The sequence below is a fragment of the Myodes glareolus genome, chromosome 1, assembly GCF_982192425.1.
Source record: "Myodes glareolus chromosome 1, mMyoGla1.1, whole genome shotgun sequence".
NCBI classification, from domain to species: Eukaryota; Metazoa; Chordata; class Mammalia; order Rodentia; family Cricetidae; genus Myodes; species Myodes glareolus.
This window is the reverse complement of record NC_142026.1, coordinates 28,045,530-28,064,164: the sequence shown is the minus strand read 5'-3', so window position 1 is coordinate 28,064,164 and position 18,635 is coordinate 28,045,530. Positions and strand designations below refer to the sequence as shown.

Genomic DNA, 18,635 nt, shown 5'->3' with positions numbered 1-18,635 from the left:
CAGGTGACAGCCCCAGCAGGGGAAAATCCCTCACAGTCAGAACTAATCCCTCTACTGAGGCAAGTGGATTTTTTGTTTGTTTGTTTTTATTTTTTATTTTTATTTTTTTGAGGCAGGATTCTCTATAGCCCTGGCTGTCCCATAACTTACTATGTAGATCAGGCTGGCCTTGAACGCTCAGAGATCCACCTTCCACTACCTCCCAAGTGCTGGGACTAAAGATGTACACCGCTACTGCCTGACCCAACAGCGAATTCTGAATGCTGAAGGAACAAACCCAGAAAGGATACCCTTGTTATGGAGGCCTGAGTTGGTCCTAGAGGGTGCTATTTGACTGCCAGGACAGCTGCAGGGTGAGGCACAGACGGCAGATAGTGTTCCCAGCCTTCCTGAACAGTTAGCGGTGGAGTCCACCTGAGGAAGCACTGAAGGAAGGCTGGGAAGCTTCTTCAGGACACAGACAGAGGACACAGCAGATGAACCAAGGTGTTAACTACTGAGTCCAGTCAGCGAAAGCTCCTGAGATTCTTAGCTGTGGAGACAAAGGTGAACACTTCACCTCTCCCCAGGCCCTGGAAGCCCAGGAGCCCCGCCTTCCCAGCAGGGGTGGCCTGAGGACCTGTGTACAGGAGGTGAGGACCAGCTGCAGGTCTGGGACAGCTGCAGGGAACCACCTGAGGACCTGCAGGGTCAGGCTGTGAAGGTTATGTGACATCAAGGAAAGTACTCCTAGGGGCAGTTCAGGAGGGAGAGAGGCCTTCGGCCAAGGTTTGTACAACAGTGAGCCAGGAATCTCACTAGGCAGCATGCTTCCTAAATCAAAGTTAGTGTGTTCTGGGCCAGGTTTAGTCTGCAAACACAGTTTTGAAAAATGTGAGCACAAGAAAGGCTGGAAGGGCCAGGCGGTGGTGGCGCATGCCTGGAATCCCTGCACTCAGAAAGCAGAGGTGGATGAATTTCTGTGAGTTTGAGGCCAGCTTGGTCTACAGAGTGAGTTTCAGGACAGCCAGAACTATGTAGGAAAACCTTGTCTCCAAAACAAAACAAAACAAAACAAAGTAAAGCAAAACAAAAGCTAGAAGGAAGAAGTGCTTGGCCTATCTAGGAGCAGAAAAGGGGTGGCAGGTGACACCCTCAGCACCATGTGGCTAGCCAGGTACACTCCTGCCATGCTATGCTAATGTGTACATGAACAAGGACTGTGGACACTCCTGAGGAAACTCCAGAGAGGCTCAAACCACAGTGGGACACACAAGGCCTCAGCCTGCAACTGGGGGATCGTCCCTGAGGGACTGTGTAGCCAGAAGAGGTGTGTACAGAAAGAGAGCCACTTTCCCCTGGAGTAAAGGGTCACCTAGCAAAGGGGTGACGTGATTGCTGCCACTAAGATACCCGACTCCTTCCTGGGGTACAAAATATAAACAAACAGATGCATCCAGAGAGCTGAGTGACCAGCAAGATACACAGAAAGTCCTAGCTCAAAGCAGGCGCCACACTGAGCAACTAACAGCAGAAATGAGCCTCTGCCAGATTCCGATGACCAGTGCACATGGGTGAAGTGGCAGATCAATCCCTGGGTGACCTCCAGGTGCTTCATAAAGTGTCATTCTCCACAACAGGAAACAGGGCAGCGTGGATGGTGGGCACATGAAATGTTTGTGGAAAGAGGCTGGAAGACAATGTCTGGAGCTAGGGAAAGGTCAGAGCTATTGGTCAGTAATGGTTCTACCAGCTGATTAAAGTAGAAAGGTATGAACTGTCATAGATTGGGGGGGCACGGGACACACATCTGTGTGTGAGGTAACAGCAAGGGGACAGGATCTCAGCAGGTGACTGTCTCACCACACTGAGCCTGAAGTAGAGCCATGTGGCCACCTGCATGTATCCTTTGAAGACCTAGGGAAGTCACCAGGAGGTGAAGAGGGTATAGATGCTGAGCTTCAGCCAGAGCAAGGACTACACAACAGGAAGAAGAGCCATGTGTGGCCCCAGACCCTCGACGGCCACACTGGCCACCCCTATAGCACTTTACCGAAACCAAGGACAGCACAGATGTGGGTCCCCCCCACGGTTCCCAATTCCTAGGTCTCTTGTAGACTTACTGCTATCATGGAGGTATTTTAACTCATTTCCAATACACCCTTACCTGGAGATTTGGGAAAGGGAGGACTAGTTCCCAGTTGCAGTATTTGTCCAAATAAGGATTCATTTCAATGAAAATATACGATGAACCCACAGCCCTGGAGGCCACTACTAGGCCTTGGGGCTTACCTAGGGGGATATGGCTTGTATTTCAACTGGATAGTTGGCCTGGGCTCTTTCTCAGAGTCACTCGCCCTCTTAGCTACTCCCCTCAAGGCAGACCCTTGGCACAAGGTGGGAAGGCCTGTCCTTCACCTGTTCTTGAGGACTTCTATGCTCCTGTGTATCTGGAGAAGAAAAGGGAAGGGGGCCACACACTTTTATAGCCACAGAAGCAGCACACAGATGTAGCTGCAGCTCCAAGACAGCTACTGTCCTCCATTAAAACCGTACAAAGTGCCAGGTTTGGTGACACACGTGTATAATCCCGGCACTCAGGAGGCAGAGGCAGGCAGATCTCTGTGAGTTAAAGGCCACCCTGGTCTACAAGTGAATTCCAGAACAGCGGCAGGACTACACAGAGAAACTGGGTCTTGAAAAACCAACCAACCAACCAACCAACTGAACAACAACCCCTCTACAAGGTAAGGGCACTAAAAAGCACACTAACAAGGACAGAGAATGCTCTAAAAAATGTAGTTAGGTAGCCTGGCAGAGGTGGTCTTTAATCCCAGCACTTGGGAGGCAGTGGCAGGCAAATCTCTGTGAGTTAGAGGTCAGCCTGGTCTACAGAGCAAGTTCCAGGACAACCAAGATTACAAAGAGAAACCTTATCTTGAAAACACACACACACACACACACACACACACACACACACACACACACACACACACAGTTAGGCCGGACAAGGTAGTGCTCGCATGGAACGCCAGCACTGGAAAGAGCTGAAACAGGACTGAGTTTCAGGTGAGCCTGGGACCTGTCTCAAAACAATAAAACACAAGCACAAAAGTCCTACTGAGTTAGAGGCTGAGGTGCAGAAGAGCATGTGCATCCATTCTGTAAAGGTCTGGAGGATGTGTATTTAATACATGCTGTGAGGCAGCAGGTAAGCTATGGGAGACAGCTGAGATGAAGGGGAAGGTCTGTGGCTGCCATATTTATTCTTAAATTGCTGTTTTCAAGTCAAATGTTCAAATAGCCCTAGCCCGAGTGGTTGAGCTGACTCTTCGGCAGGTCACAGAGGGATGAGCTAGCACCACTCTCCCTCTGACTGCATGTGACTCATGTGACCTAAGCACTAGGCATGCATTCCGTCACAGGGGACACAGAGATACTCAGAGTTTAGGAGCATTTGCCGCTCTGGTGGAGGATCTGAGTTCAGTTCCCAGCACTGATGTCGGGCAGCTTATAACCTCCTGGAATTCCAGTTCTAGGGGATCCAATGCCCTTCTTCTGGGTACCGCCACATTGACACACACATAATTATTAATACAGTAATACAATCATTTTTTAAAACAACGAGGATACAGTCTAGAAAATGCAGTTCCAAGGTTTTGTCACTAAACAGCAATTGTAGGCTGGGCATGGTGGCGCACACCTGTATTCTCAGCAGCAGGAGGCCCACACAGGGAGACAGTTTATAGTGTCATGTGATCACCAGAGTGCTCAGGGCTGCTGCTGGTTGGTGTGAAAATGTCACTGTAGCATGGATGTCCTTTCAGAATCCTAGAAAGCCGTCTCATCTCCTGTGCCCAGGGGAGAACTCGGACTTCTTTTACTAGGTGGCTGAGAACATAACGTGATTTCTATCTACCCCAGTTCTGGCCCTCGTAAGGCAAAGATGAGGAAAACTCGGGTTAGGTCAGCCTCACAGGGACAAAGTGACATGCAGGATTCAGTGCTACAGGACATCTAGGAGACTCCTCTACCTTAGAAGAGCAGACTCTCAGCAGGGCCAATCCTTCTGGGAGCAACTAGATCTGTCAGCCAGCTCGGACAGGCAGCTTTGGACCCAGTGGTCTGGAAACGAGGAGACAAGGCACAAGAGTCCCCCTCCTCTCCTGGAGTGTGTGAGGCCTTCTGCCAGAGTTGTCCTTCTTTTTTCTGGGTAGAGGGAATGACTGACTAGGTTTGTGGGACAGGGCACTCCTGACTCACCCTTCCAGCCATTCCTGCTGACTGCAGAGTCTGCTAGAGGAACTAAGGCCAGTTCTTGCTGTCTATGCTGCCCCCGTGTGGCGGCTCTGTGGTAAGGCCAGCTCCTGCTCATCTACGCTGCCCCCGTGTGGTTTCTCTGTGGTGAGGGAAGTAGTCCAGGTTTGGTGGGCTATTCAGACTGATACAATTCCTGAACTCAGAGTAGGGACCCTATCTCTCCAAAAATGAAGCCCACGCTCTCCAACAGGAGCTTTGTCAGTGTTGATGGTGATCTTTACAAACCCTCTGATTAGTTCTCCTGTCCTAGTTTGTGGTTCAGAAGAGGATATGAAGAAGTCCAGACTGTAACCAGTGCAGTGAATTTTGCAGCCACTAGCAGGTTTTAGGTGACTGGCCAATTGCCTGACTTGAAGCCCTTTATCCTGTAGGCCTCCCAGGAGGGTGTATTCTTTTTTTTTTTTTTTAAGATTTATTTATTGTGTATACAACATTCCTTCCATGTATGCTTGCATGCCAGAAGAGGGCGCCAGATCTTATTATAGATGGCTGTGAGCCACCATGTGGTTGCTGGGAATTGAACTCAGGACCTCTGGAAGAGCAGACAGTGCTCTTAACCTCTGAGCCATCTCTCCAGCCCCAGGAGGGTGTATTCTTAAAACCTGGATGGCCAATACTTATTTTGTATCTTTAAAACAGCGAGTCCTAACTGGACGGTGGTGGTGCATGCCTTTAATCCCAGCACTTGGGAGGCAGAGGCAAGCAGATCTCTGTGAGTTTGAGGCCAGTCTGGTCTATAAGAGCTAGTTCCAGGACAGGCTCCAAAACTACAGAGAAACCCTGTCTCAAAAAACAAAGCAACCAACCAAACAAAAAAACAGTGAGTCCTAAGATTTCTACATACTAAATCTCCATGGTCACATCTTAAGGGACAGACTGCACAGTCCAGACTCTGTCTGTCCCTGTGTAAGGACATGGCCAGCAGCTGTGGGGACAGCTCCTTGGTACTTGAGTAAACATATCAGCATAACTGATCTGCAAATTGGATCACATCCCTCCTATAGGGAACATATTGCAACAGGCACTGCTCAACCATCCTTCACCTTGGCTTAGCTTACTCTTTGTTTCCTTTCATCCATAATCTATTTCTAATCTATATTTTTTCACATTTATCTTTCTTTCAATAAGCCACTTTAAATCCACTTGAGAGTGAGGGAAGGTGTAATTTTGTTTTTAATAGTAAAGACAACTTCTGTTTATGAAGATTCTTCTTTTTTTAAAGATTTATTTGTCTACTGTCTATTGTGTAGTGTTCTGCCTGCATGTAACCCTAGAGGTCAGAAGAGGGCGCCAGATCTCACTACAGATAGTTGTGAGCCACCATGTGGGTGCTGGGAACTGACTCAGAACCTCTGGAAGAAGTCAGTGCTCTTAACTGCTGAGCCATCTCTCAAGCCCTGTTTATGGAGATTCTAATGTGAGTATGTAAATCCTATTTAAAGTTGAGCTGGCCTATAGGGTACTGCGGATCATCAGGGCCTCTGTCCAGACCTGGACTCGCCCACTCAGCCTCTGACCAGGCAGCAGACAGGCCTGAGATCTAGGATGAAGGTGGCTCCTGAACTTTGAAGATGTCCTTGGGGACACTGGTGACATCCAGGGTTAGGAGGCCCTGACTCGACACTGTGCACTTCCAGGTGTGTTGTCCTAGAAGAACGTTCCATTCCCCACCCCATCCAACCCCCACAACACTCAGCATGGGATGTAAGACCTGAGCCCAAATCGCAAAGCAATACCGAAACACAAGGAGGGTAGTCTGCTTTGCTTTCTTTGCAGGGGAGTGGTGGGGGGTTTGAAACAGTTTCCCTGGGTAGCCCTGGTTGTCCTGAAACTCACTTTGTAGACTAGGCTGGCCTTGAACTCACAAGAGATCTGCCTATTTCTGTCTCCTGCATGCTGGGATTAAAGGCTTGCACCACCATGCCCAGCCAAGCTGTAGTCTGGGGACTAGAGTTTCCTCACATGTCAACACAATGAAAGTCAAAGAGAAGAGCAGGAAAATGATCCAGATCGAAGGAGCTACACAGTCCAGATGACTCCCACAACACAGACCCCAGCCTACTGAGTGGGTGGCCATGAAGGGCAGTACTGGCTCCACAGAGGAATGGAAATGGAAAGATTAGATAAAATGACTATAGGTAGACAGAGAAGACAGACAGACAGACAGACAGACAGACAGATGTTAAATTTACTGGAGTTGATAATTATGTGGTCGGGTAAGAGAACAGCAATTCTCATGTTTACCTCTGTTTGGTTTGGTTTCTGAGACAGTCTCCTACAGCCCACGAGTCTCACCCTCCCTGTGTAATCCAAGCTGATCTCAAATTTGCTAGAATTCTTCCTGCATCAGCCTCTTTAGTCCTGGGATCACAAAGAGACCAACACAGTCAAGTCTGAAAGACACACACTGAGGAGTAGAGATGGCCCAGCAGGTGAGCACTTGCTGCTTTTCCAGGACTCAAGTTTCAGCGCTGAAAAGCTATGGGCATCCAAGGCCTCTGGTCTGTATGCATTCACATGCACAGAGCTCATGGAGACATGCTGCACATAATTAAAAGTCGTCAAAACAAATCTCTAAAAGAAAATGAGAAGTAGTCAGGTGTGGTATTCCATGCCTGTAATCCCAGCTCTTGGGAGTTAGAGACAGGAGGAGCAGAATTTAAGGATCAGCAAGTTCACTGCCAGCCTGGTCTACATGAGATCTTGTCTCAACAAAACAAGGCAAAGCAAAGATAAATATATACCCACCTGAAAAATATGTACAAATGTTTTCTAAAACCTATCGTGTTTGTGTATGTTCATGTGTGTGTGTGTGGAGACACATAGCAGAGGGTAGAAACACACATACTGAAACTCACAGACACACACACAAAAGGAGCAAATAAACGCTGGTCAAGGAAGACTCCAGCGTCCCTTGCTATTTTTATGACTTCCCTGCAAGCCCGTAACTATTCTGGATAAAAAGTTAAAAAGAAAAACCACCTTGTCTTAAGCCATTCAATCTTTCACCTTCAGTTCTTTTACATGTACGTGCACATGTACATGTGAAGGACAGAACAGGCTTGGTTGTAATCATTGGACACTATCGACTGCCCTGAAGCTGACCAGGTAGGACCTGCCTACCTCTCTGCCTTCCCAGCAATAGGAAGTCAGCGGTGTCCCAGCTTCAGGGATTAGATTCAGGTCCTCACACTTGCACGCCAAGCACTTTACTGACTGAGACATCATCCCAGCCCTAAGAGTTCTTTCAAAAGATAAAGCAGGGTTTCTATTTGTTCCTCCCGACTGCCCTGGCAGATCAAAACAGCATCTTTCCTTGCTCACCCCAACAGCTGACCCTCAGCTGCACCCTCCTCAAAAACAGCTTTGCTTTCCTTCTGGGAATTTCCAGACTGCCAAAGACAAATGCATCCGAGTTTCCTGGATGTCACTTTCTCACAGTTTCACTCTCTTTAGTGAGGTCACTTTAAGTCTGGGGGGACCAATCCAGGACACCCTTTCTCTCATGGTGCCTCACCGTCCCAGGCCTTGTGAAGTCCACGCTGTGTGCCAGGCTTTGCCGCATCTGGTTACTGAAGAGGCGGACACAGACGCTCTGCAGGTACTCGGGGGTGATCTGCAAGGACAAGGTCAACAGGTGAAAGGAATACAGCTTGCCCTCGAGACCTCCAAGGCCCGCTACCTCAGCACTTCCTATAGGTGAGCTGATGAAAGAGCCACGCTAGAAGAGCATCTTACGCTTTATCCTCTGTCCTAGTTTCTGCTGCTGTGACAAAATTACCATACTCTGGTGTGTGAATGTAACTGGCCTCCATAATCTCATAGGGAGTGGCACTATTAGGAGGTGTGGCTTTGTTGGAGTGGGTATGGCCTTGTTGGAGGAAGAACATCACTGTTGGGGAGGGCTCTGAGGTTTCCTACACTCAGGATACCGCCCAATACCTCAGTTGACTTCCTATTTCCTGCAAGATGTAGGACTCAGCTACTCCTCCAGCACCACACTGGCCTGCTCCATGCTCCCCACTATGATGATAATGGACTGAACCTCTGAAACTGTGAGCCACCCCAATTAAATGTTTTCTTTATAATAGTTGCCATGATCATGGTGTCTCTTCACAGTAATAAAACCTTAACTAAGACACAAAAAGTAACATAGGGAAAAATGGGTTTACTTTAAAACTAATCTAGGGTATAGCCTGTCACTGTGGAGAAGTTGGTAATAGAAACTTGAAGCATCCAGTCACATCCAGTCAAGGGCAGAGAGAATGCATGATGCATGCTTTCTATTTAACTTGATTTCTCCATTCTTACACGGTTCAGAATCCAGGTCTAGGAAATGGTGCTGTCCACAGTGGGCTGGGTCTTCCCAATCAATTAACTTAAATCAAGACACTCCTCCACAGACACGTCTTTAGGCCAGCCTGATCCAGACAATCCCTCACTGAGATCTCTTCCCAGGTGGATGTAGATTGTATCAGGTGGATAATTAAAAGTAACCACCATAACCCCAGAGCTCTGGAGAGGAATTAACACACTGACCCAATATATAAAAGTAACTGACTACAGAGGTAGAAGAGATGGCTCAGCAGTTAAGAGCTCTGGCTGCTCTTCCACAGGACCAGGGTTCAATTCCCAGCACCTACATGGTGGTTCACAACTGTCTGTAATCCAGTTCCAGGGGATCTAACACCCTCACAAAAACATGCAGGCAAAATACCAATGCACATACAATTAAAATAATTTTTACAAAGTACTGGGAGCTGCTGGTGGTGCACACCTTTAATCCCAGCACTCAGGAGACAGAAGCAGGTGGATCTTTGTGAGTTCAAGGCCAGTCTGGTCTACAGAGCAAGTTCCAGGACAGCTAGAGCTGTTACACAGAGAAACCTTGTGTCAGAAAGAAAGAAAAAGGTAACTGAATACAGGTATAATCACAGTTGCCCTACTTTGAAGGGTACCATTCCACACAGTGCATTTCAACTTCATGGAAAATAAATGGTTTTTCAGCTGATCCTGTAAATTCAAGGCACAAAGTAAGTGGCCGGCCATATGCAGTGGCAAGAATGGCACTTTCAAATCTGAAGACCTGGGGTCCAGTTTTTGATTGTGGACAAATGAGCAGCTGCATTCCTGAGCCATCGGTGAGATAAAAGATGCCTACCTGATTGATTCTAGTGAGGAACGATGAGGCCAGATATGTCTGGTATTAAGGAAGCGCCAGCTAAGTAGATAACGGCCATTATTAATAAGCTGTCAAGTGCATGACAACACGACGCTGACTTCCTGCCAGAATGGCTCAGGGTGGCTCTGCTGGAATTACAGTGTGCACAACCACACCCAACCATAAAGTTTAACCATGGGTGGTGTTTACCGAAGTGTGTAGAGAAACACGTTCTGATAGAACCCTGGAGCACAGCAACAAGGTCTCAATATTCATCACTGGAGAGCTGCCTAATGGGTCGTCCTTAAGAAGGAATCTGCATAAGCACTTGCAGAATGGGGTAGGAGGGACTCACTGATTCCACTGTTTTACTAATGTGCTAAAGAAAAGATGGAGGGCAAAGACCATCAACACACTGTGATAAATGGGAAATAAGTAGCAAGTTTTAGAGGGGTGATGGGTCATAAGACCGCAACTAAATCTAAGAACACTGGGTACATGTGTCTGCACTTGCAAGCCTGTATGTATGCACACAAATGTACTGAAATCACATGCAAGAACATGTTAATGTCAAAATGGGGTGAAAGCATGGTGGGGTCCTCTGCATTGTTTAAATTTTTTGTCATAAGCACATCTTTCTAGATGAGCCATGGGGCTGCAGAGATGGCTCGATGGTCAAGAGCACTTGATGCTCTCTCCCAGAAGATCTGAGTTCAGTACCCAGCATCCACATTAGTGAACTCACATGTACTTATAATTCCAACTCCACAGGATCTGATGCCCCTCTTCTTGCCATCTTGGGCACCAGGTATACACATGGTGAATAAACACACATACGGGCAAAACACCTACACACATACGATCTAGATGAAAATAAAAAAGAATGAATCCTTTATGTTTTGCCCCCCCCCTTTTTTTAAAGATTTCTGTATTTTTATGTGTTTTGCCTACATGTAAGGGCACTGCATACGTGCCTGGTTCCCCAAGGAGACCAAAAGAGGGCGCCAGACCACTTCCAGAAGCTATGTCAGTTCAGGGAGAACTGAGCCCTGTCCAATGCAAGAGCAAGTGTTTTTCCTCAGAGTTTTTCTGTGCAACCCTGGCTATTCTGGAACTCACTCTGTAGACCAGGCTAGCCTTACAGACCAGATAATGGTAACACACACCTCTAATCTTAGTAGCCATAAAGACACACACCTTTAATCCCAGTAGCCACAATGACACCCATCTTTAATCTCAGTAGCCACACTAGCTGCCATAGAAACAGGGCGGTGCATGGCTTTAATGACGGTGGTGCACACCTTTACCCAGTCCTAGAGAGGAATATAAGGCGGGGGGAAGACAGCTTTTATAGGCGCATTCTCATTCTGAGATTCTGGGAGGAAACATCGCCATTTCAGACTGAGGTCAAGGTAAGAGCCAGCGGTTGACTGTTTTGCTCTTTGGAGCTTCAGGTTGAACCCCAATTTCTGACTCTCAGATTTTATTAACCGTGCTTCACCTCAGCATCTCTGCCTTGACATCTGCAAGTCTCAGCTGGGGAAGTCAGTAGCAGGAGCTCAGAGCTCATCTTTGATCTTCAAGCCACACCAAGAATCACATCCTCCTGGCTGCTAGAGACACACCCAGAAGGGGGCACTTATTTTATAATAGGAGAGAAGACAAAAGGGAGGTGTGTGCTTTTCTTTGCAGACTTTCTGTGTGATATGAGTTTCTACAAGCCTATTCAAGGCTGAACAGTTTCTCTCCTCTAAAAATCATGTTAGAGTCAAACTTGGGTCCTTACCCCTATACCTTATTCTTTACACTAGCCATTTATCACAAGTTATCTGATAACAACAACAACAACAAAATTATGTGTTAACAGAGCTGGGGAGCAGTTCCCTGCCAGGGACAGTAAAGCAATGGCTCTTCCTGTGCTGACTCAGTACCCAGACACTTCGCTCAACTCTGTGCATCTCTTTGGGTTTGTTTTGTTTTGTTTTGTTTCCTTTCTCTCTCTCTCTCTCTCTCTCTCTCTCTCTCTCTCTCTCTCTCTCTCTCCTTCTCTCCCCCTCTCTCTCTTTAAAGACAGGGTCTTATTATGTAAGGCCTGGCTAAACTGGAACCTGCTATGTAGATCAGGCTGGTCTCGAACTCACAGAGATCTGTCTTCCGCTGCCTCCCAAGTGCTATGATTCAAGTGTATGCTGCTACAATGGGCCCATAAATAACATTTTGTTTTGTTGTTGTTGTTGTTTTGAATTTTGTTTTTCGAGCCAGGGTTCTCTTTGTAACAACCTTAGCTGTCCTTGAACTCGCTCTATAGACCAGGCTGGCCTCGAACTCACAAAGATCTGCCTGCCTCTGCCTCCTGAGTGCTGGGATTAAAGGTGTATGTCACTCACTATCACCTGGCCATAAATAACATTTTAAAAGTTAAAAAAAAAAAAGAGTAAAGCAGAAACTGACATCAATGAAGTAGGTAAAATACTGCAAGTGTTGGCATGGCTGCTGTACATTGGCCTTTTGAAATACAGGGCAGGCTCCATCAGTGAGGGCTAGGAGTCCCACAGCAATGCAGTCCAGGTTCCATGCACTTTCTCTGAAATACACAAAGGGGACGTTCCTTACCATCTTGCCACTGACCGTGGCCTCTAGAGAATCCACCAGCTCGGCTGTGACTCCAATGAGGTTGTGGTAGTCGGCCTGGATCTTATTGTACCGCTTGAGGTAGGTCATGGCCCGTCGCTCGGCCTCCACCAGCTGCTGATGGAGCTGCTGCAGCATTTCTAGGAAGACAGCCGACGTTGAAGGCAAACACAAGGACAGCAGAGGCAGCAAACCCAGAATCAAGTAGCCATGCTCTTCTCTGAGGCTGCCAAGCCTTCTGCCTCAATCCTTCATAGCACTGCATAAGAGGTGACAATAATGAAAAAGAAATCCAGCAGCAAATGCTGGTGAGGACGTGGAAGGATGCTTGCTCACTGATGGTGGGACAATGAGCGCAAGCAGCAATTATGGAAAGCACAATAGAGGTTCCCTACAAAGGTCATAGGGCCAAGCTACACCACTCCTGGGCATGCACCCCAAGGACTCTTTGTCCCACCACAAGAATAGCTGTATAACCACTCTACTGCTACTGCATTCACAATAACAAAGCCACGGAACGAGCCTAGATGCCCAGTGGTACATAGGTAGCTAATAAAATGGGAGCCCGCACACAATGGCAGTAGTGTAACTGTGGGCAGAAGGTGCACTTACAGGAGCAGCAGGGCAAGTGCCAACAATGCGATCGTGTTTAAGGATATCAACTGGGGCTGGGTATGGTAGTGCCACACACCTTTAATCCTAGCGTGGGGAGGAAGAGACAGGTAAATCTGAGTTTGAGGCCAGCCTGGTCCATAGAGTGAGTTCCAGGACAGTCAGGGATACACAGAAAACCCCTGTCTTGCAAGGCAAAACCAACCAAATAAATAAACAAACAAAAAAACAAGCCAAGGGCTGGCCCTGACTCTTCTGACAAGAGCAGCTGAGAATTCCCTGGCACGCCCATGTAGTGGGCAGAGAAACCTCAGGTGCTGCAGTGCTCCTAGGCTGTGTGCCAGCTATGTAGTAGCCTGGTAGTGCCTGCCACGCATTCAAGGTTGGCCCTGTGAAGACACCTCTATACTCCTGCTCCTCCATGGAGAAGACCTGCCCACTCTGAGCCTTGAGTGAGGAATACAGCAGGCAGAACCAGTCACACATCTGGAACCACTGGGCTTGGGATCTGCGAGAGAAACTGGCACTAAGATTCAGGGCTGCTGACTACACTACACCTGGTGTTGTGTGTGTGTGGGAGTGCATAGATGGGGCTCGAGGAATCCTCAATGCTATCAGCAGAGTTGGAGTTTACCACGTTTAATGGGTGAGCCAGGTAGGGCCTTCATGCAAAAACAATCACAGACAAAAAGACCCATGTTGTATACTTCCAGAAGGAAAAGAGAATTCTATTGGGACCGGAGAAAAGGCCATCTTCCTTACATTAAGTCTGAGAGCCAGCCTGAAATGTGGCTTACTTGGCAGAGACTTCATGGCCACAAGGCACTCAGGCTACGACATGGGCACTGGCTGCTATTCTTAACCAAATCTTCAGTGAGAATCAAGAGCAAAACACCTAGCCAGGAAAGGAGCAATGACATATGGCCAAGATTTATCTTAGTTGGTAAAGAAACTAGCTCTAATAAAGAGAAGCTTAAACTCAGGTATAAGTGAATCAAGGCCTTTCTACTGAGACAACAGGAAATGGGCCTAGAGGACAATGCAGACACCTGCAAGGCCACCACAGACTCAGAAATGCAAAAACATAAATTGGTTTCAAGGACTTTCCAGAAAGAGCAACGGGAGCCCAGACTGTGCTACTTTCAAGACTCCGCAAAAACCAAAACCAAACCTACGGATGCTCTATTCGCTCAAGACGGCCTTGGGATTTCTGAGGTCAGTCAGCAAGGCATTCAGATGACTGAAACTCAACTTCTAATAGGTCAGGGATGTTTTATACTGACAACAGAATCCAGGGTCACTCACAGGAAGCCCATGAGGCTAAGCAGGGTGTTCGGGTTGAGTCCCTGCAAGTAACTCCCAGTGAGGTAATACATTATAAGGCCCCAGCAGTGACACGAAGCCACAAGAGAAGGGGCCAGCAATGTACAATGCCCACTTAGGAAAGTTGCAGGCAGGATGCATAGCCAGCTTGAGAGTGGCCATGTGGGCTGCCACCAGAATAAGCAACAGACGGAGGCAAGGTAGGGAGCCCTTAGTTCATATCCCACCATACTGCCCCAAGTGCTGAACTTATGTGTGGTAGGGTTTCACGTTTGCCCTGCTGGCCTTGGAATTTTTTGTTCTGTTTTGGGTTTTAAAGACAGGGTTTCTCTGTGTAGCTTTGGAGCCTGTCCTGGAATTTGCTCTGTAGACTGGGCTGGCCTTTAACTCAGAGATCCACCTGCCTCTGCCTCCTGAGTGGTGGGATTAAAGGTGTGCACTACTACTGCCTGGCCTGGGCTTGGCTCTTGCTTCAGGTGCTTCACTACATTTTATTTTCCCATTCCTTCCTTTTGGATTAGGAACCTGTATCCTGCCCACATTCTGATTTTTTCGTGTGTCTTTTTCAGAGTGCAGAGATGGGTTTGTCTTGCATCTTAGATTAATCTCTAGTATGGGGCTTCTGAGTAATGCTAGAACAAGCAAGTTTTGGGGGCTCTCAGAATGGAACGAATATGCTTTCACTGTGAGATGGTCATTAGCTTCTGGGGCCAGTGGTACAATCCAACAGTTAGAGTGAGTGTCTCCCATATATTCATGTGTTAGTGGCTTAATCCCCAGGGAGTTGCTACTAGGAGGGCACCAAAACATCAGGAAGGACCCAGACCGTCTTCTCTTTGCTTCCTGGTTCAGGATGTAAGTAGCACGCTCTACCACATCACTTACTATTTATTAACATCAGGTGCCCTCACCAGAGACCCAAGCAACCAGCTGCCTCATGTAGAGCTGCAGCCCGGAACTGAGAACTGAATCAGCACCTTTGCTTTTTAAGTTAACTGCCTCCATTGTTTATTTCATTGTGATGATGGGAAGATGGCTAACACAGGAGGAAACCAAGACAGAACATTCAGAACCTTCTTGTCTCATGCTACCAGACTCTCCGTATGTGTCACAGCTAAATGATCACTCATTTGCCAACTCCCTGGTAAACTGAATTTAAAAATTTACTAATACTTCCTTTCTTAAAAAGAAAATGCTGGTGTGGGAGATTTTTAGGGTTTAGAGGTTGGGGCTGGCTGCTCATCCAGACGACCCAGGTCTGACTCACAACTGCCTGTAACCCCAATTCCAGAGGATCTGACACCTGAAGGAAACCGGCACCTGTGCGGTTCATAGACTTACATGGACACAAAATACCTATACATATAAAATAAAAATAATATTTTTAAAAAAATTTAATTCTCTTAAGTAAAGCACAGAAAAAAAAAGCAGGAAGTTCTCAAACCTTCTGACACCGCTCTCCTTGGAAAAGAGCAACACTGCTGTTTCATGGCCCAAATTTTCATATAGGAAAACTCCCTCTGCTGGGAGCTGAGGACCCTGCCTTCCTAAATACCTGTGTGTGAAGCTCATCACAAACACTTCCCAACAACTGAAGGCATTTCAAAACAGAGTATCTAAGACAAGACCACGGCAGTGCATTGCAACTAAAGCCACCGCAGCATATTAACTAGTTTTTCTCACCTTACTCAAAGATGAAATGCTCCAGTAAGAACTATTGTCCATGGAAAAAATACCATCTTATGTAAACACTCACGACTGAAACTACTTTGATGTTTAAAAAGATGGAAATGCTGTCTAAAATTGGAACTGCATCTGACAAACTAGAGGTAAGAGCTGAGCTGTTAAAATACTTTCTCTGCCCCAAGCTGGCTGTGTGCTTCCTGCCAGCCTGGGACTTGGCTGTTTCCCTTTTCTCCATTTCTTATCTAATACGCTGGACATGGTGGCCCACCAGCCATCCTTAAAGAGTGGGCCTCCAGGAACTGAACAGAGCAGGATCACAAGGCACTCTGTAAATATTTAGACTTTGAAAGCCCTCATTTGCCAAGTCCACAAATTCTCTCCGTCTCTGTTTCTTCTCACAGCTTAGAAGTTGAGCTGGCAAAGCTGTTCTCATGAAAGCTGTAATCAAGATGATTTACCTTTGCTATTCTGTCCATTCTCCTTCTGGGACGAGAAAGCGGCTCAGGAAAACAGCCCTGGGGCATCTGGTGTTGTGAGGCTGGCGGAGAAAGGGCCAGAGGCTGACGGGAGAGACTGACCCAGCAGAGACCAGAGCTCCAGAGGTTGCTGAAAACAACCAGAGAGCAGTTTCTCACGCTGCTTAGTCATTGCCACCCCTTCACGCTGCCACAGCGATCTCCACGAGAACCACACGCTGCAGTATCTCCACAGCCTCCACACTGGACTGCTTGCCCCTAACAGAGGTCTCTGCACTGCTGGCAAAGCCTTTCTAGTATGCTCCTCTGAACCCGTAACACTAAAACTGTCACTGCAGCTCTAAAGCTTCATCCCGAGGGCACACACTAGGGGAGGACAGTGGCTAAGGCTGCACCGGGAGCTGGGCTGCCAAGCTCCCACGTCTGTACAATGAGCAGAGTCACGCCTTTCATTTCTCCTACGGATGGATTTCTTCCTTCTCTGCTAACAGTTCCGTGCACGCATGCTGTGCGGGCCTATTCAGTGTGCATTTCAGTGACTTTCCACACAGTGAGAGCTGCACATCCAGCACTGCAGTCACCTCTGTTCTTCTTTTCTTCCAGGGTAAGGGATCAAACCCAGGCCTGTGTATAAGATACATTTGGATAGATGCTTGTCCAACAAGAAAAGACTCATGTTCTTGAAGACTAACAACCACTGGGGAATAAGTCAGTCTCTAATGGGAGGGGTGACAGAACATTCTGTTATTCTTGGAACAGGCTCCATTTATAGCTGTGACACTGTCCCTCTGTACTCTCAAAAATGTCCCCAGTACATTGGATTAAGATAATGGTTGTACAACTATGTCCAGTTGCTAAAAATCAATGACTTTGACACTTATGATGGGTAAACTTTATAGAATATACAGCTATGCAACATGGTTGTTTAGAAAGAAGTCTTGATTTGAGTGGCAAATCCAAACGCCACAACCTCGAGGCCTCCCAAATGACTCAAGGGCCTTTGCAAAGGAACACTTTTTTGAATATAGAGTTTTTTCTTTTTTTTCCTCCCGAGACAGTTTCTTGGCTGATGATACCAATATAAGACCAGAGGGCTGGAAATATGGCTCAATGGTTACACTTGTTTCTTTCCCAGAGAGCCTGAGCTCAGTTCCCAGCACCCATGTCATGGGACACACCCTCCTGAAACTCCAGCTCCTGGGTATCTGATGCTTTCTTTTGACCTCTGTAGATACCTGTACTAACACACACACACTAAAATAAATATATCTTTCAAAAAAAAATTAGACCATTGCCAAGTCTCAGAAACCCATGAAAGTGAGCCCTTTCCAGTTCATGGCAAAGCCCCCCACAGATGCTTATTTCACCTCATAAACAAATGCAGCAGATCCTCGACAGTTTGCTGGTCTAAGATACCCAAAGCCAGTGTTGTTGCTATAACCCAGGGGTCCCCACTCGCTTCAAAAGGATACACAGATGGTTAAAAGTCTTGGCGTGTTACTGGCTTTAAAAACTAAAGCTAAAAACTTTTCCAGCTTCAGCTTCAATTCTGGGGTCCAAGAATCCTGAAGAAACAAACAAAACATCAGCTCACTAAATAGCCACGGTACCAACAAAGCTGTGGATATGGGGTTAAATAGTCCTGTGAGTTACAGAAACCAAATGTGAAGCTGCCTGCTAGGGTTGGGAGAGCACGGAAAACAGGTTTCCTAATGTGTGACTGATTCATTCATAAATAATTCAAGGATCCACAGCAGGGACAAATAACTTGCACATGACTGGAAAATTTTATGTGATTTAAATAAGCAAGATAGGTAACCTTATTAGGCTGAAAACCAAACATAATTCAGCACAGTCTAGGCATGCAAGCCATGGTAAAAAAAGGGAGTCACTTCTAGACCTCGTCTACACAATATGAAAGAAGTGGTACCCGCCACACTACCTCATGTCATGGCGAGCACTGTAATATAATTTTAGTTCAATCTGCCCTTGAAAATAAGTTACTGCCAGTTGTAGTGGTGCACACTTTTAATCCCAGCACTCAGAAGGCAGAGGCAGGTGTATCTCTGTGAGTTTGAGGCCAGCCTGGTCTAAGGCCAGGGCTCCAGAAAGAGAAATCCTGTCTCAAATCTCTGTGAATTCAAGGTGTGGTGGCTCACACCTTTAATCCCAGCACTTGTGAGGCAGAGGTAGGCTGATCTCTGTGAGTTCAAGGATAGCCTGGTCTACAGAGGGAGTTCGAGGACAGCCAGAGATACACAGAGAACCTGTCTCAAAAAGTCAAAAATAAAAGAAATATAGGTTAAAATAAAGCCACATAAAGATGGAAAACACACAGAGAATCTTGATACTGTATGTTATTATGCTCTCTTTGAATTGTTCGAATGCTGAGGAAGGAGCAACAGCTACTAAAAGATATTTGTTTATAAATGCTGCTGAATTAATCT

At 46.9% G+C, this 18,635-nt stretch overlaps 1 protein-coding gene across 6 annotated transcripts in view; it reads right to left on the bottom strand.

Annotated features, from left to right (window-relative positions):
- Armc9 (armadillo repeat containing 9) overlaps positions 1-18,635 on the bottom strand; it is a 132,996-nt gene that overhangs the window by 97,207 nt on the left and 17,154 nt on the right. For 4 of the 6 annotated variants that reach the window (XM_048428890.3, XM_087905067.1, XM_085697292.2 and 1 more), the window contains exons 6-9: positions 17,661-17,753; positions 16,171-16,201; positions 12,074-12,231; positions 7,817-7,915 (exon numbers count right to left, since the gene is read on the bottom strand). In XM_048428890.3, coding sequence (XP_048284847.3) covers positions 7,817-7,915; positions 12,074-12,231; positions 16,171-16,201; positions 17,661-17,753 — 381 coding nt within the window. The remainder of the gene's footprint in view (positions 1-7,816; positions 7,916-12,073; positions 12,232-16,170; positions 16,202-17,660; positions 17,754-18,635) is intronic. The other 2 variants (XM_048428893.3, XM_085697290.2) reach the window with 1 other exon arrangement.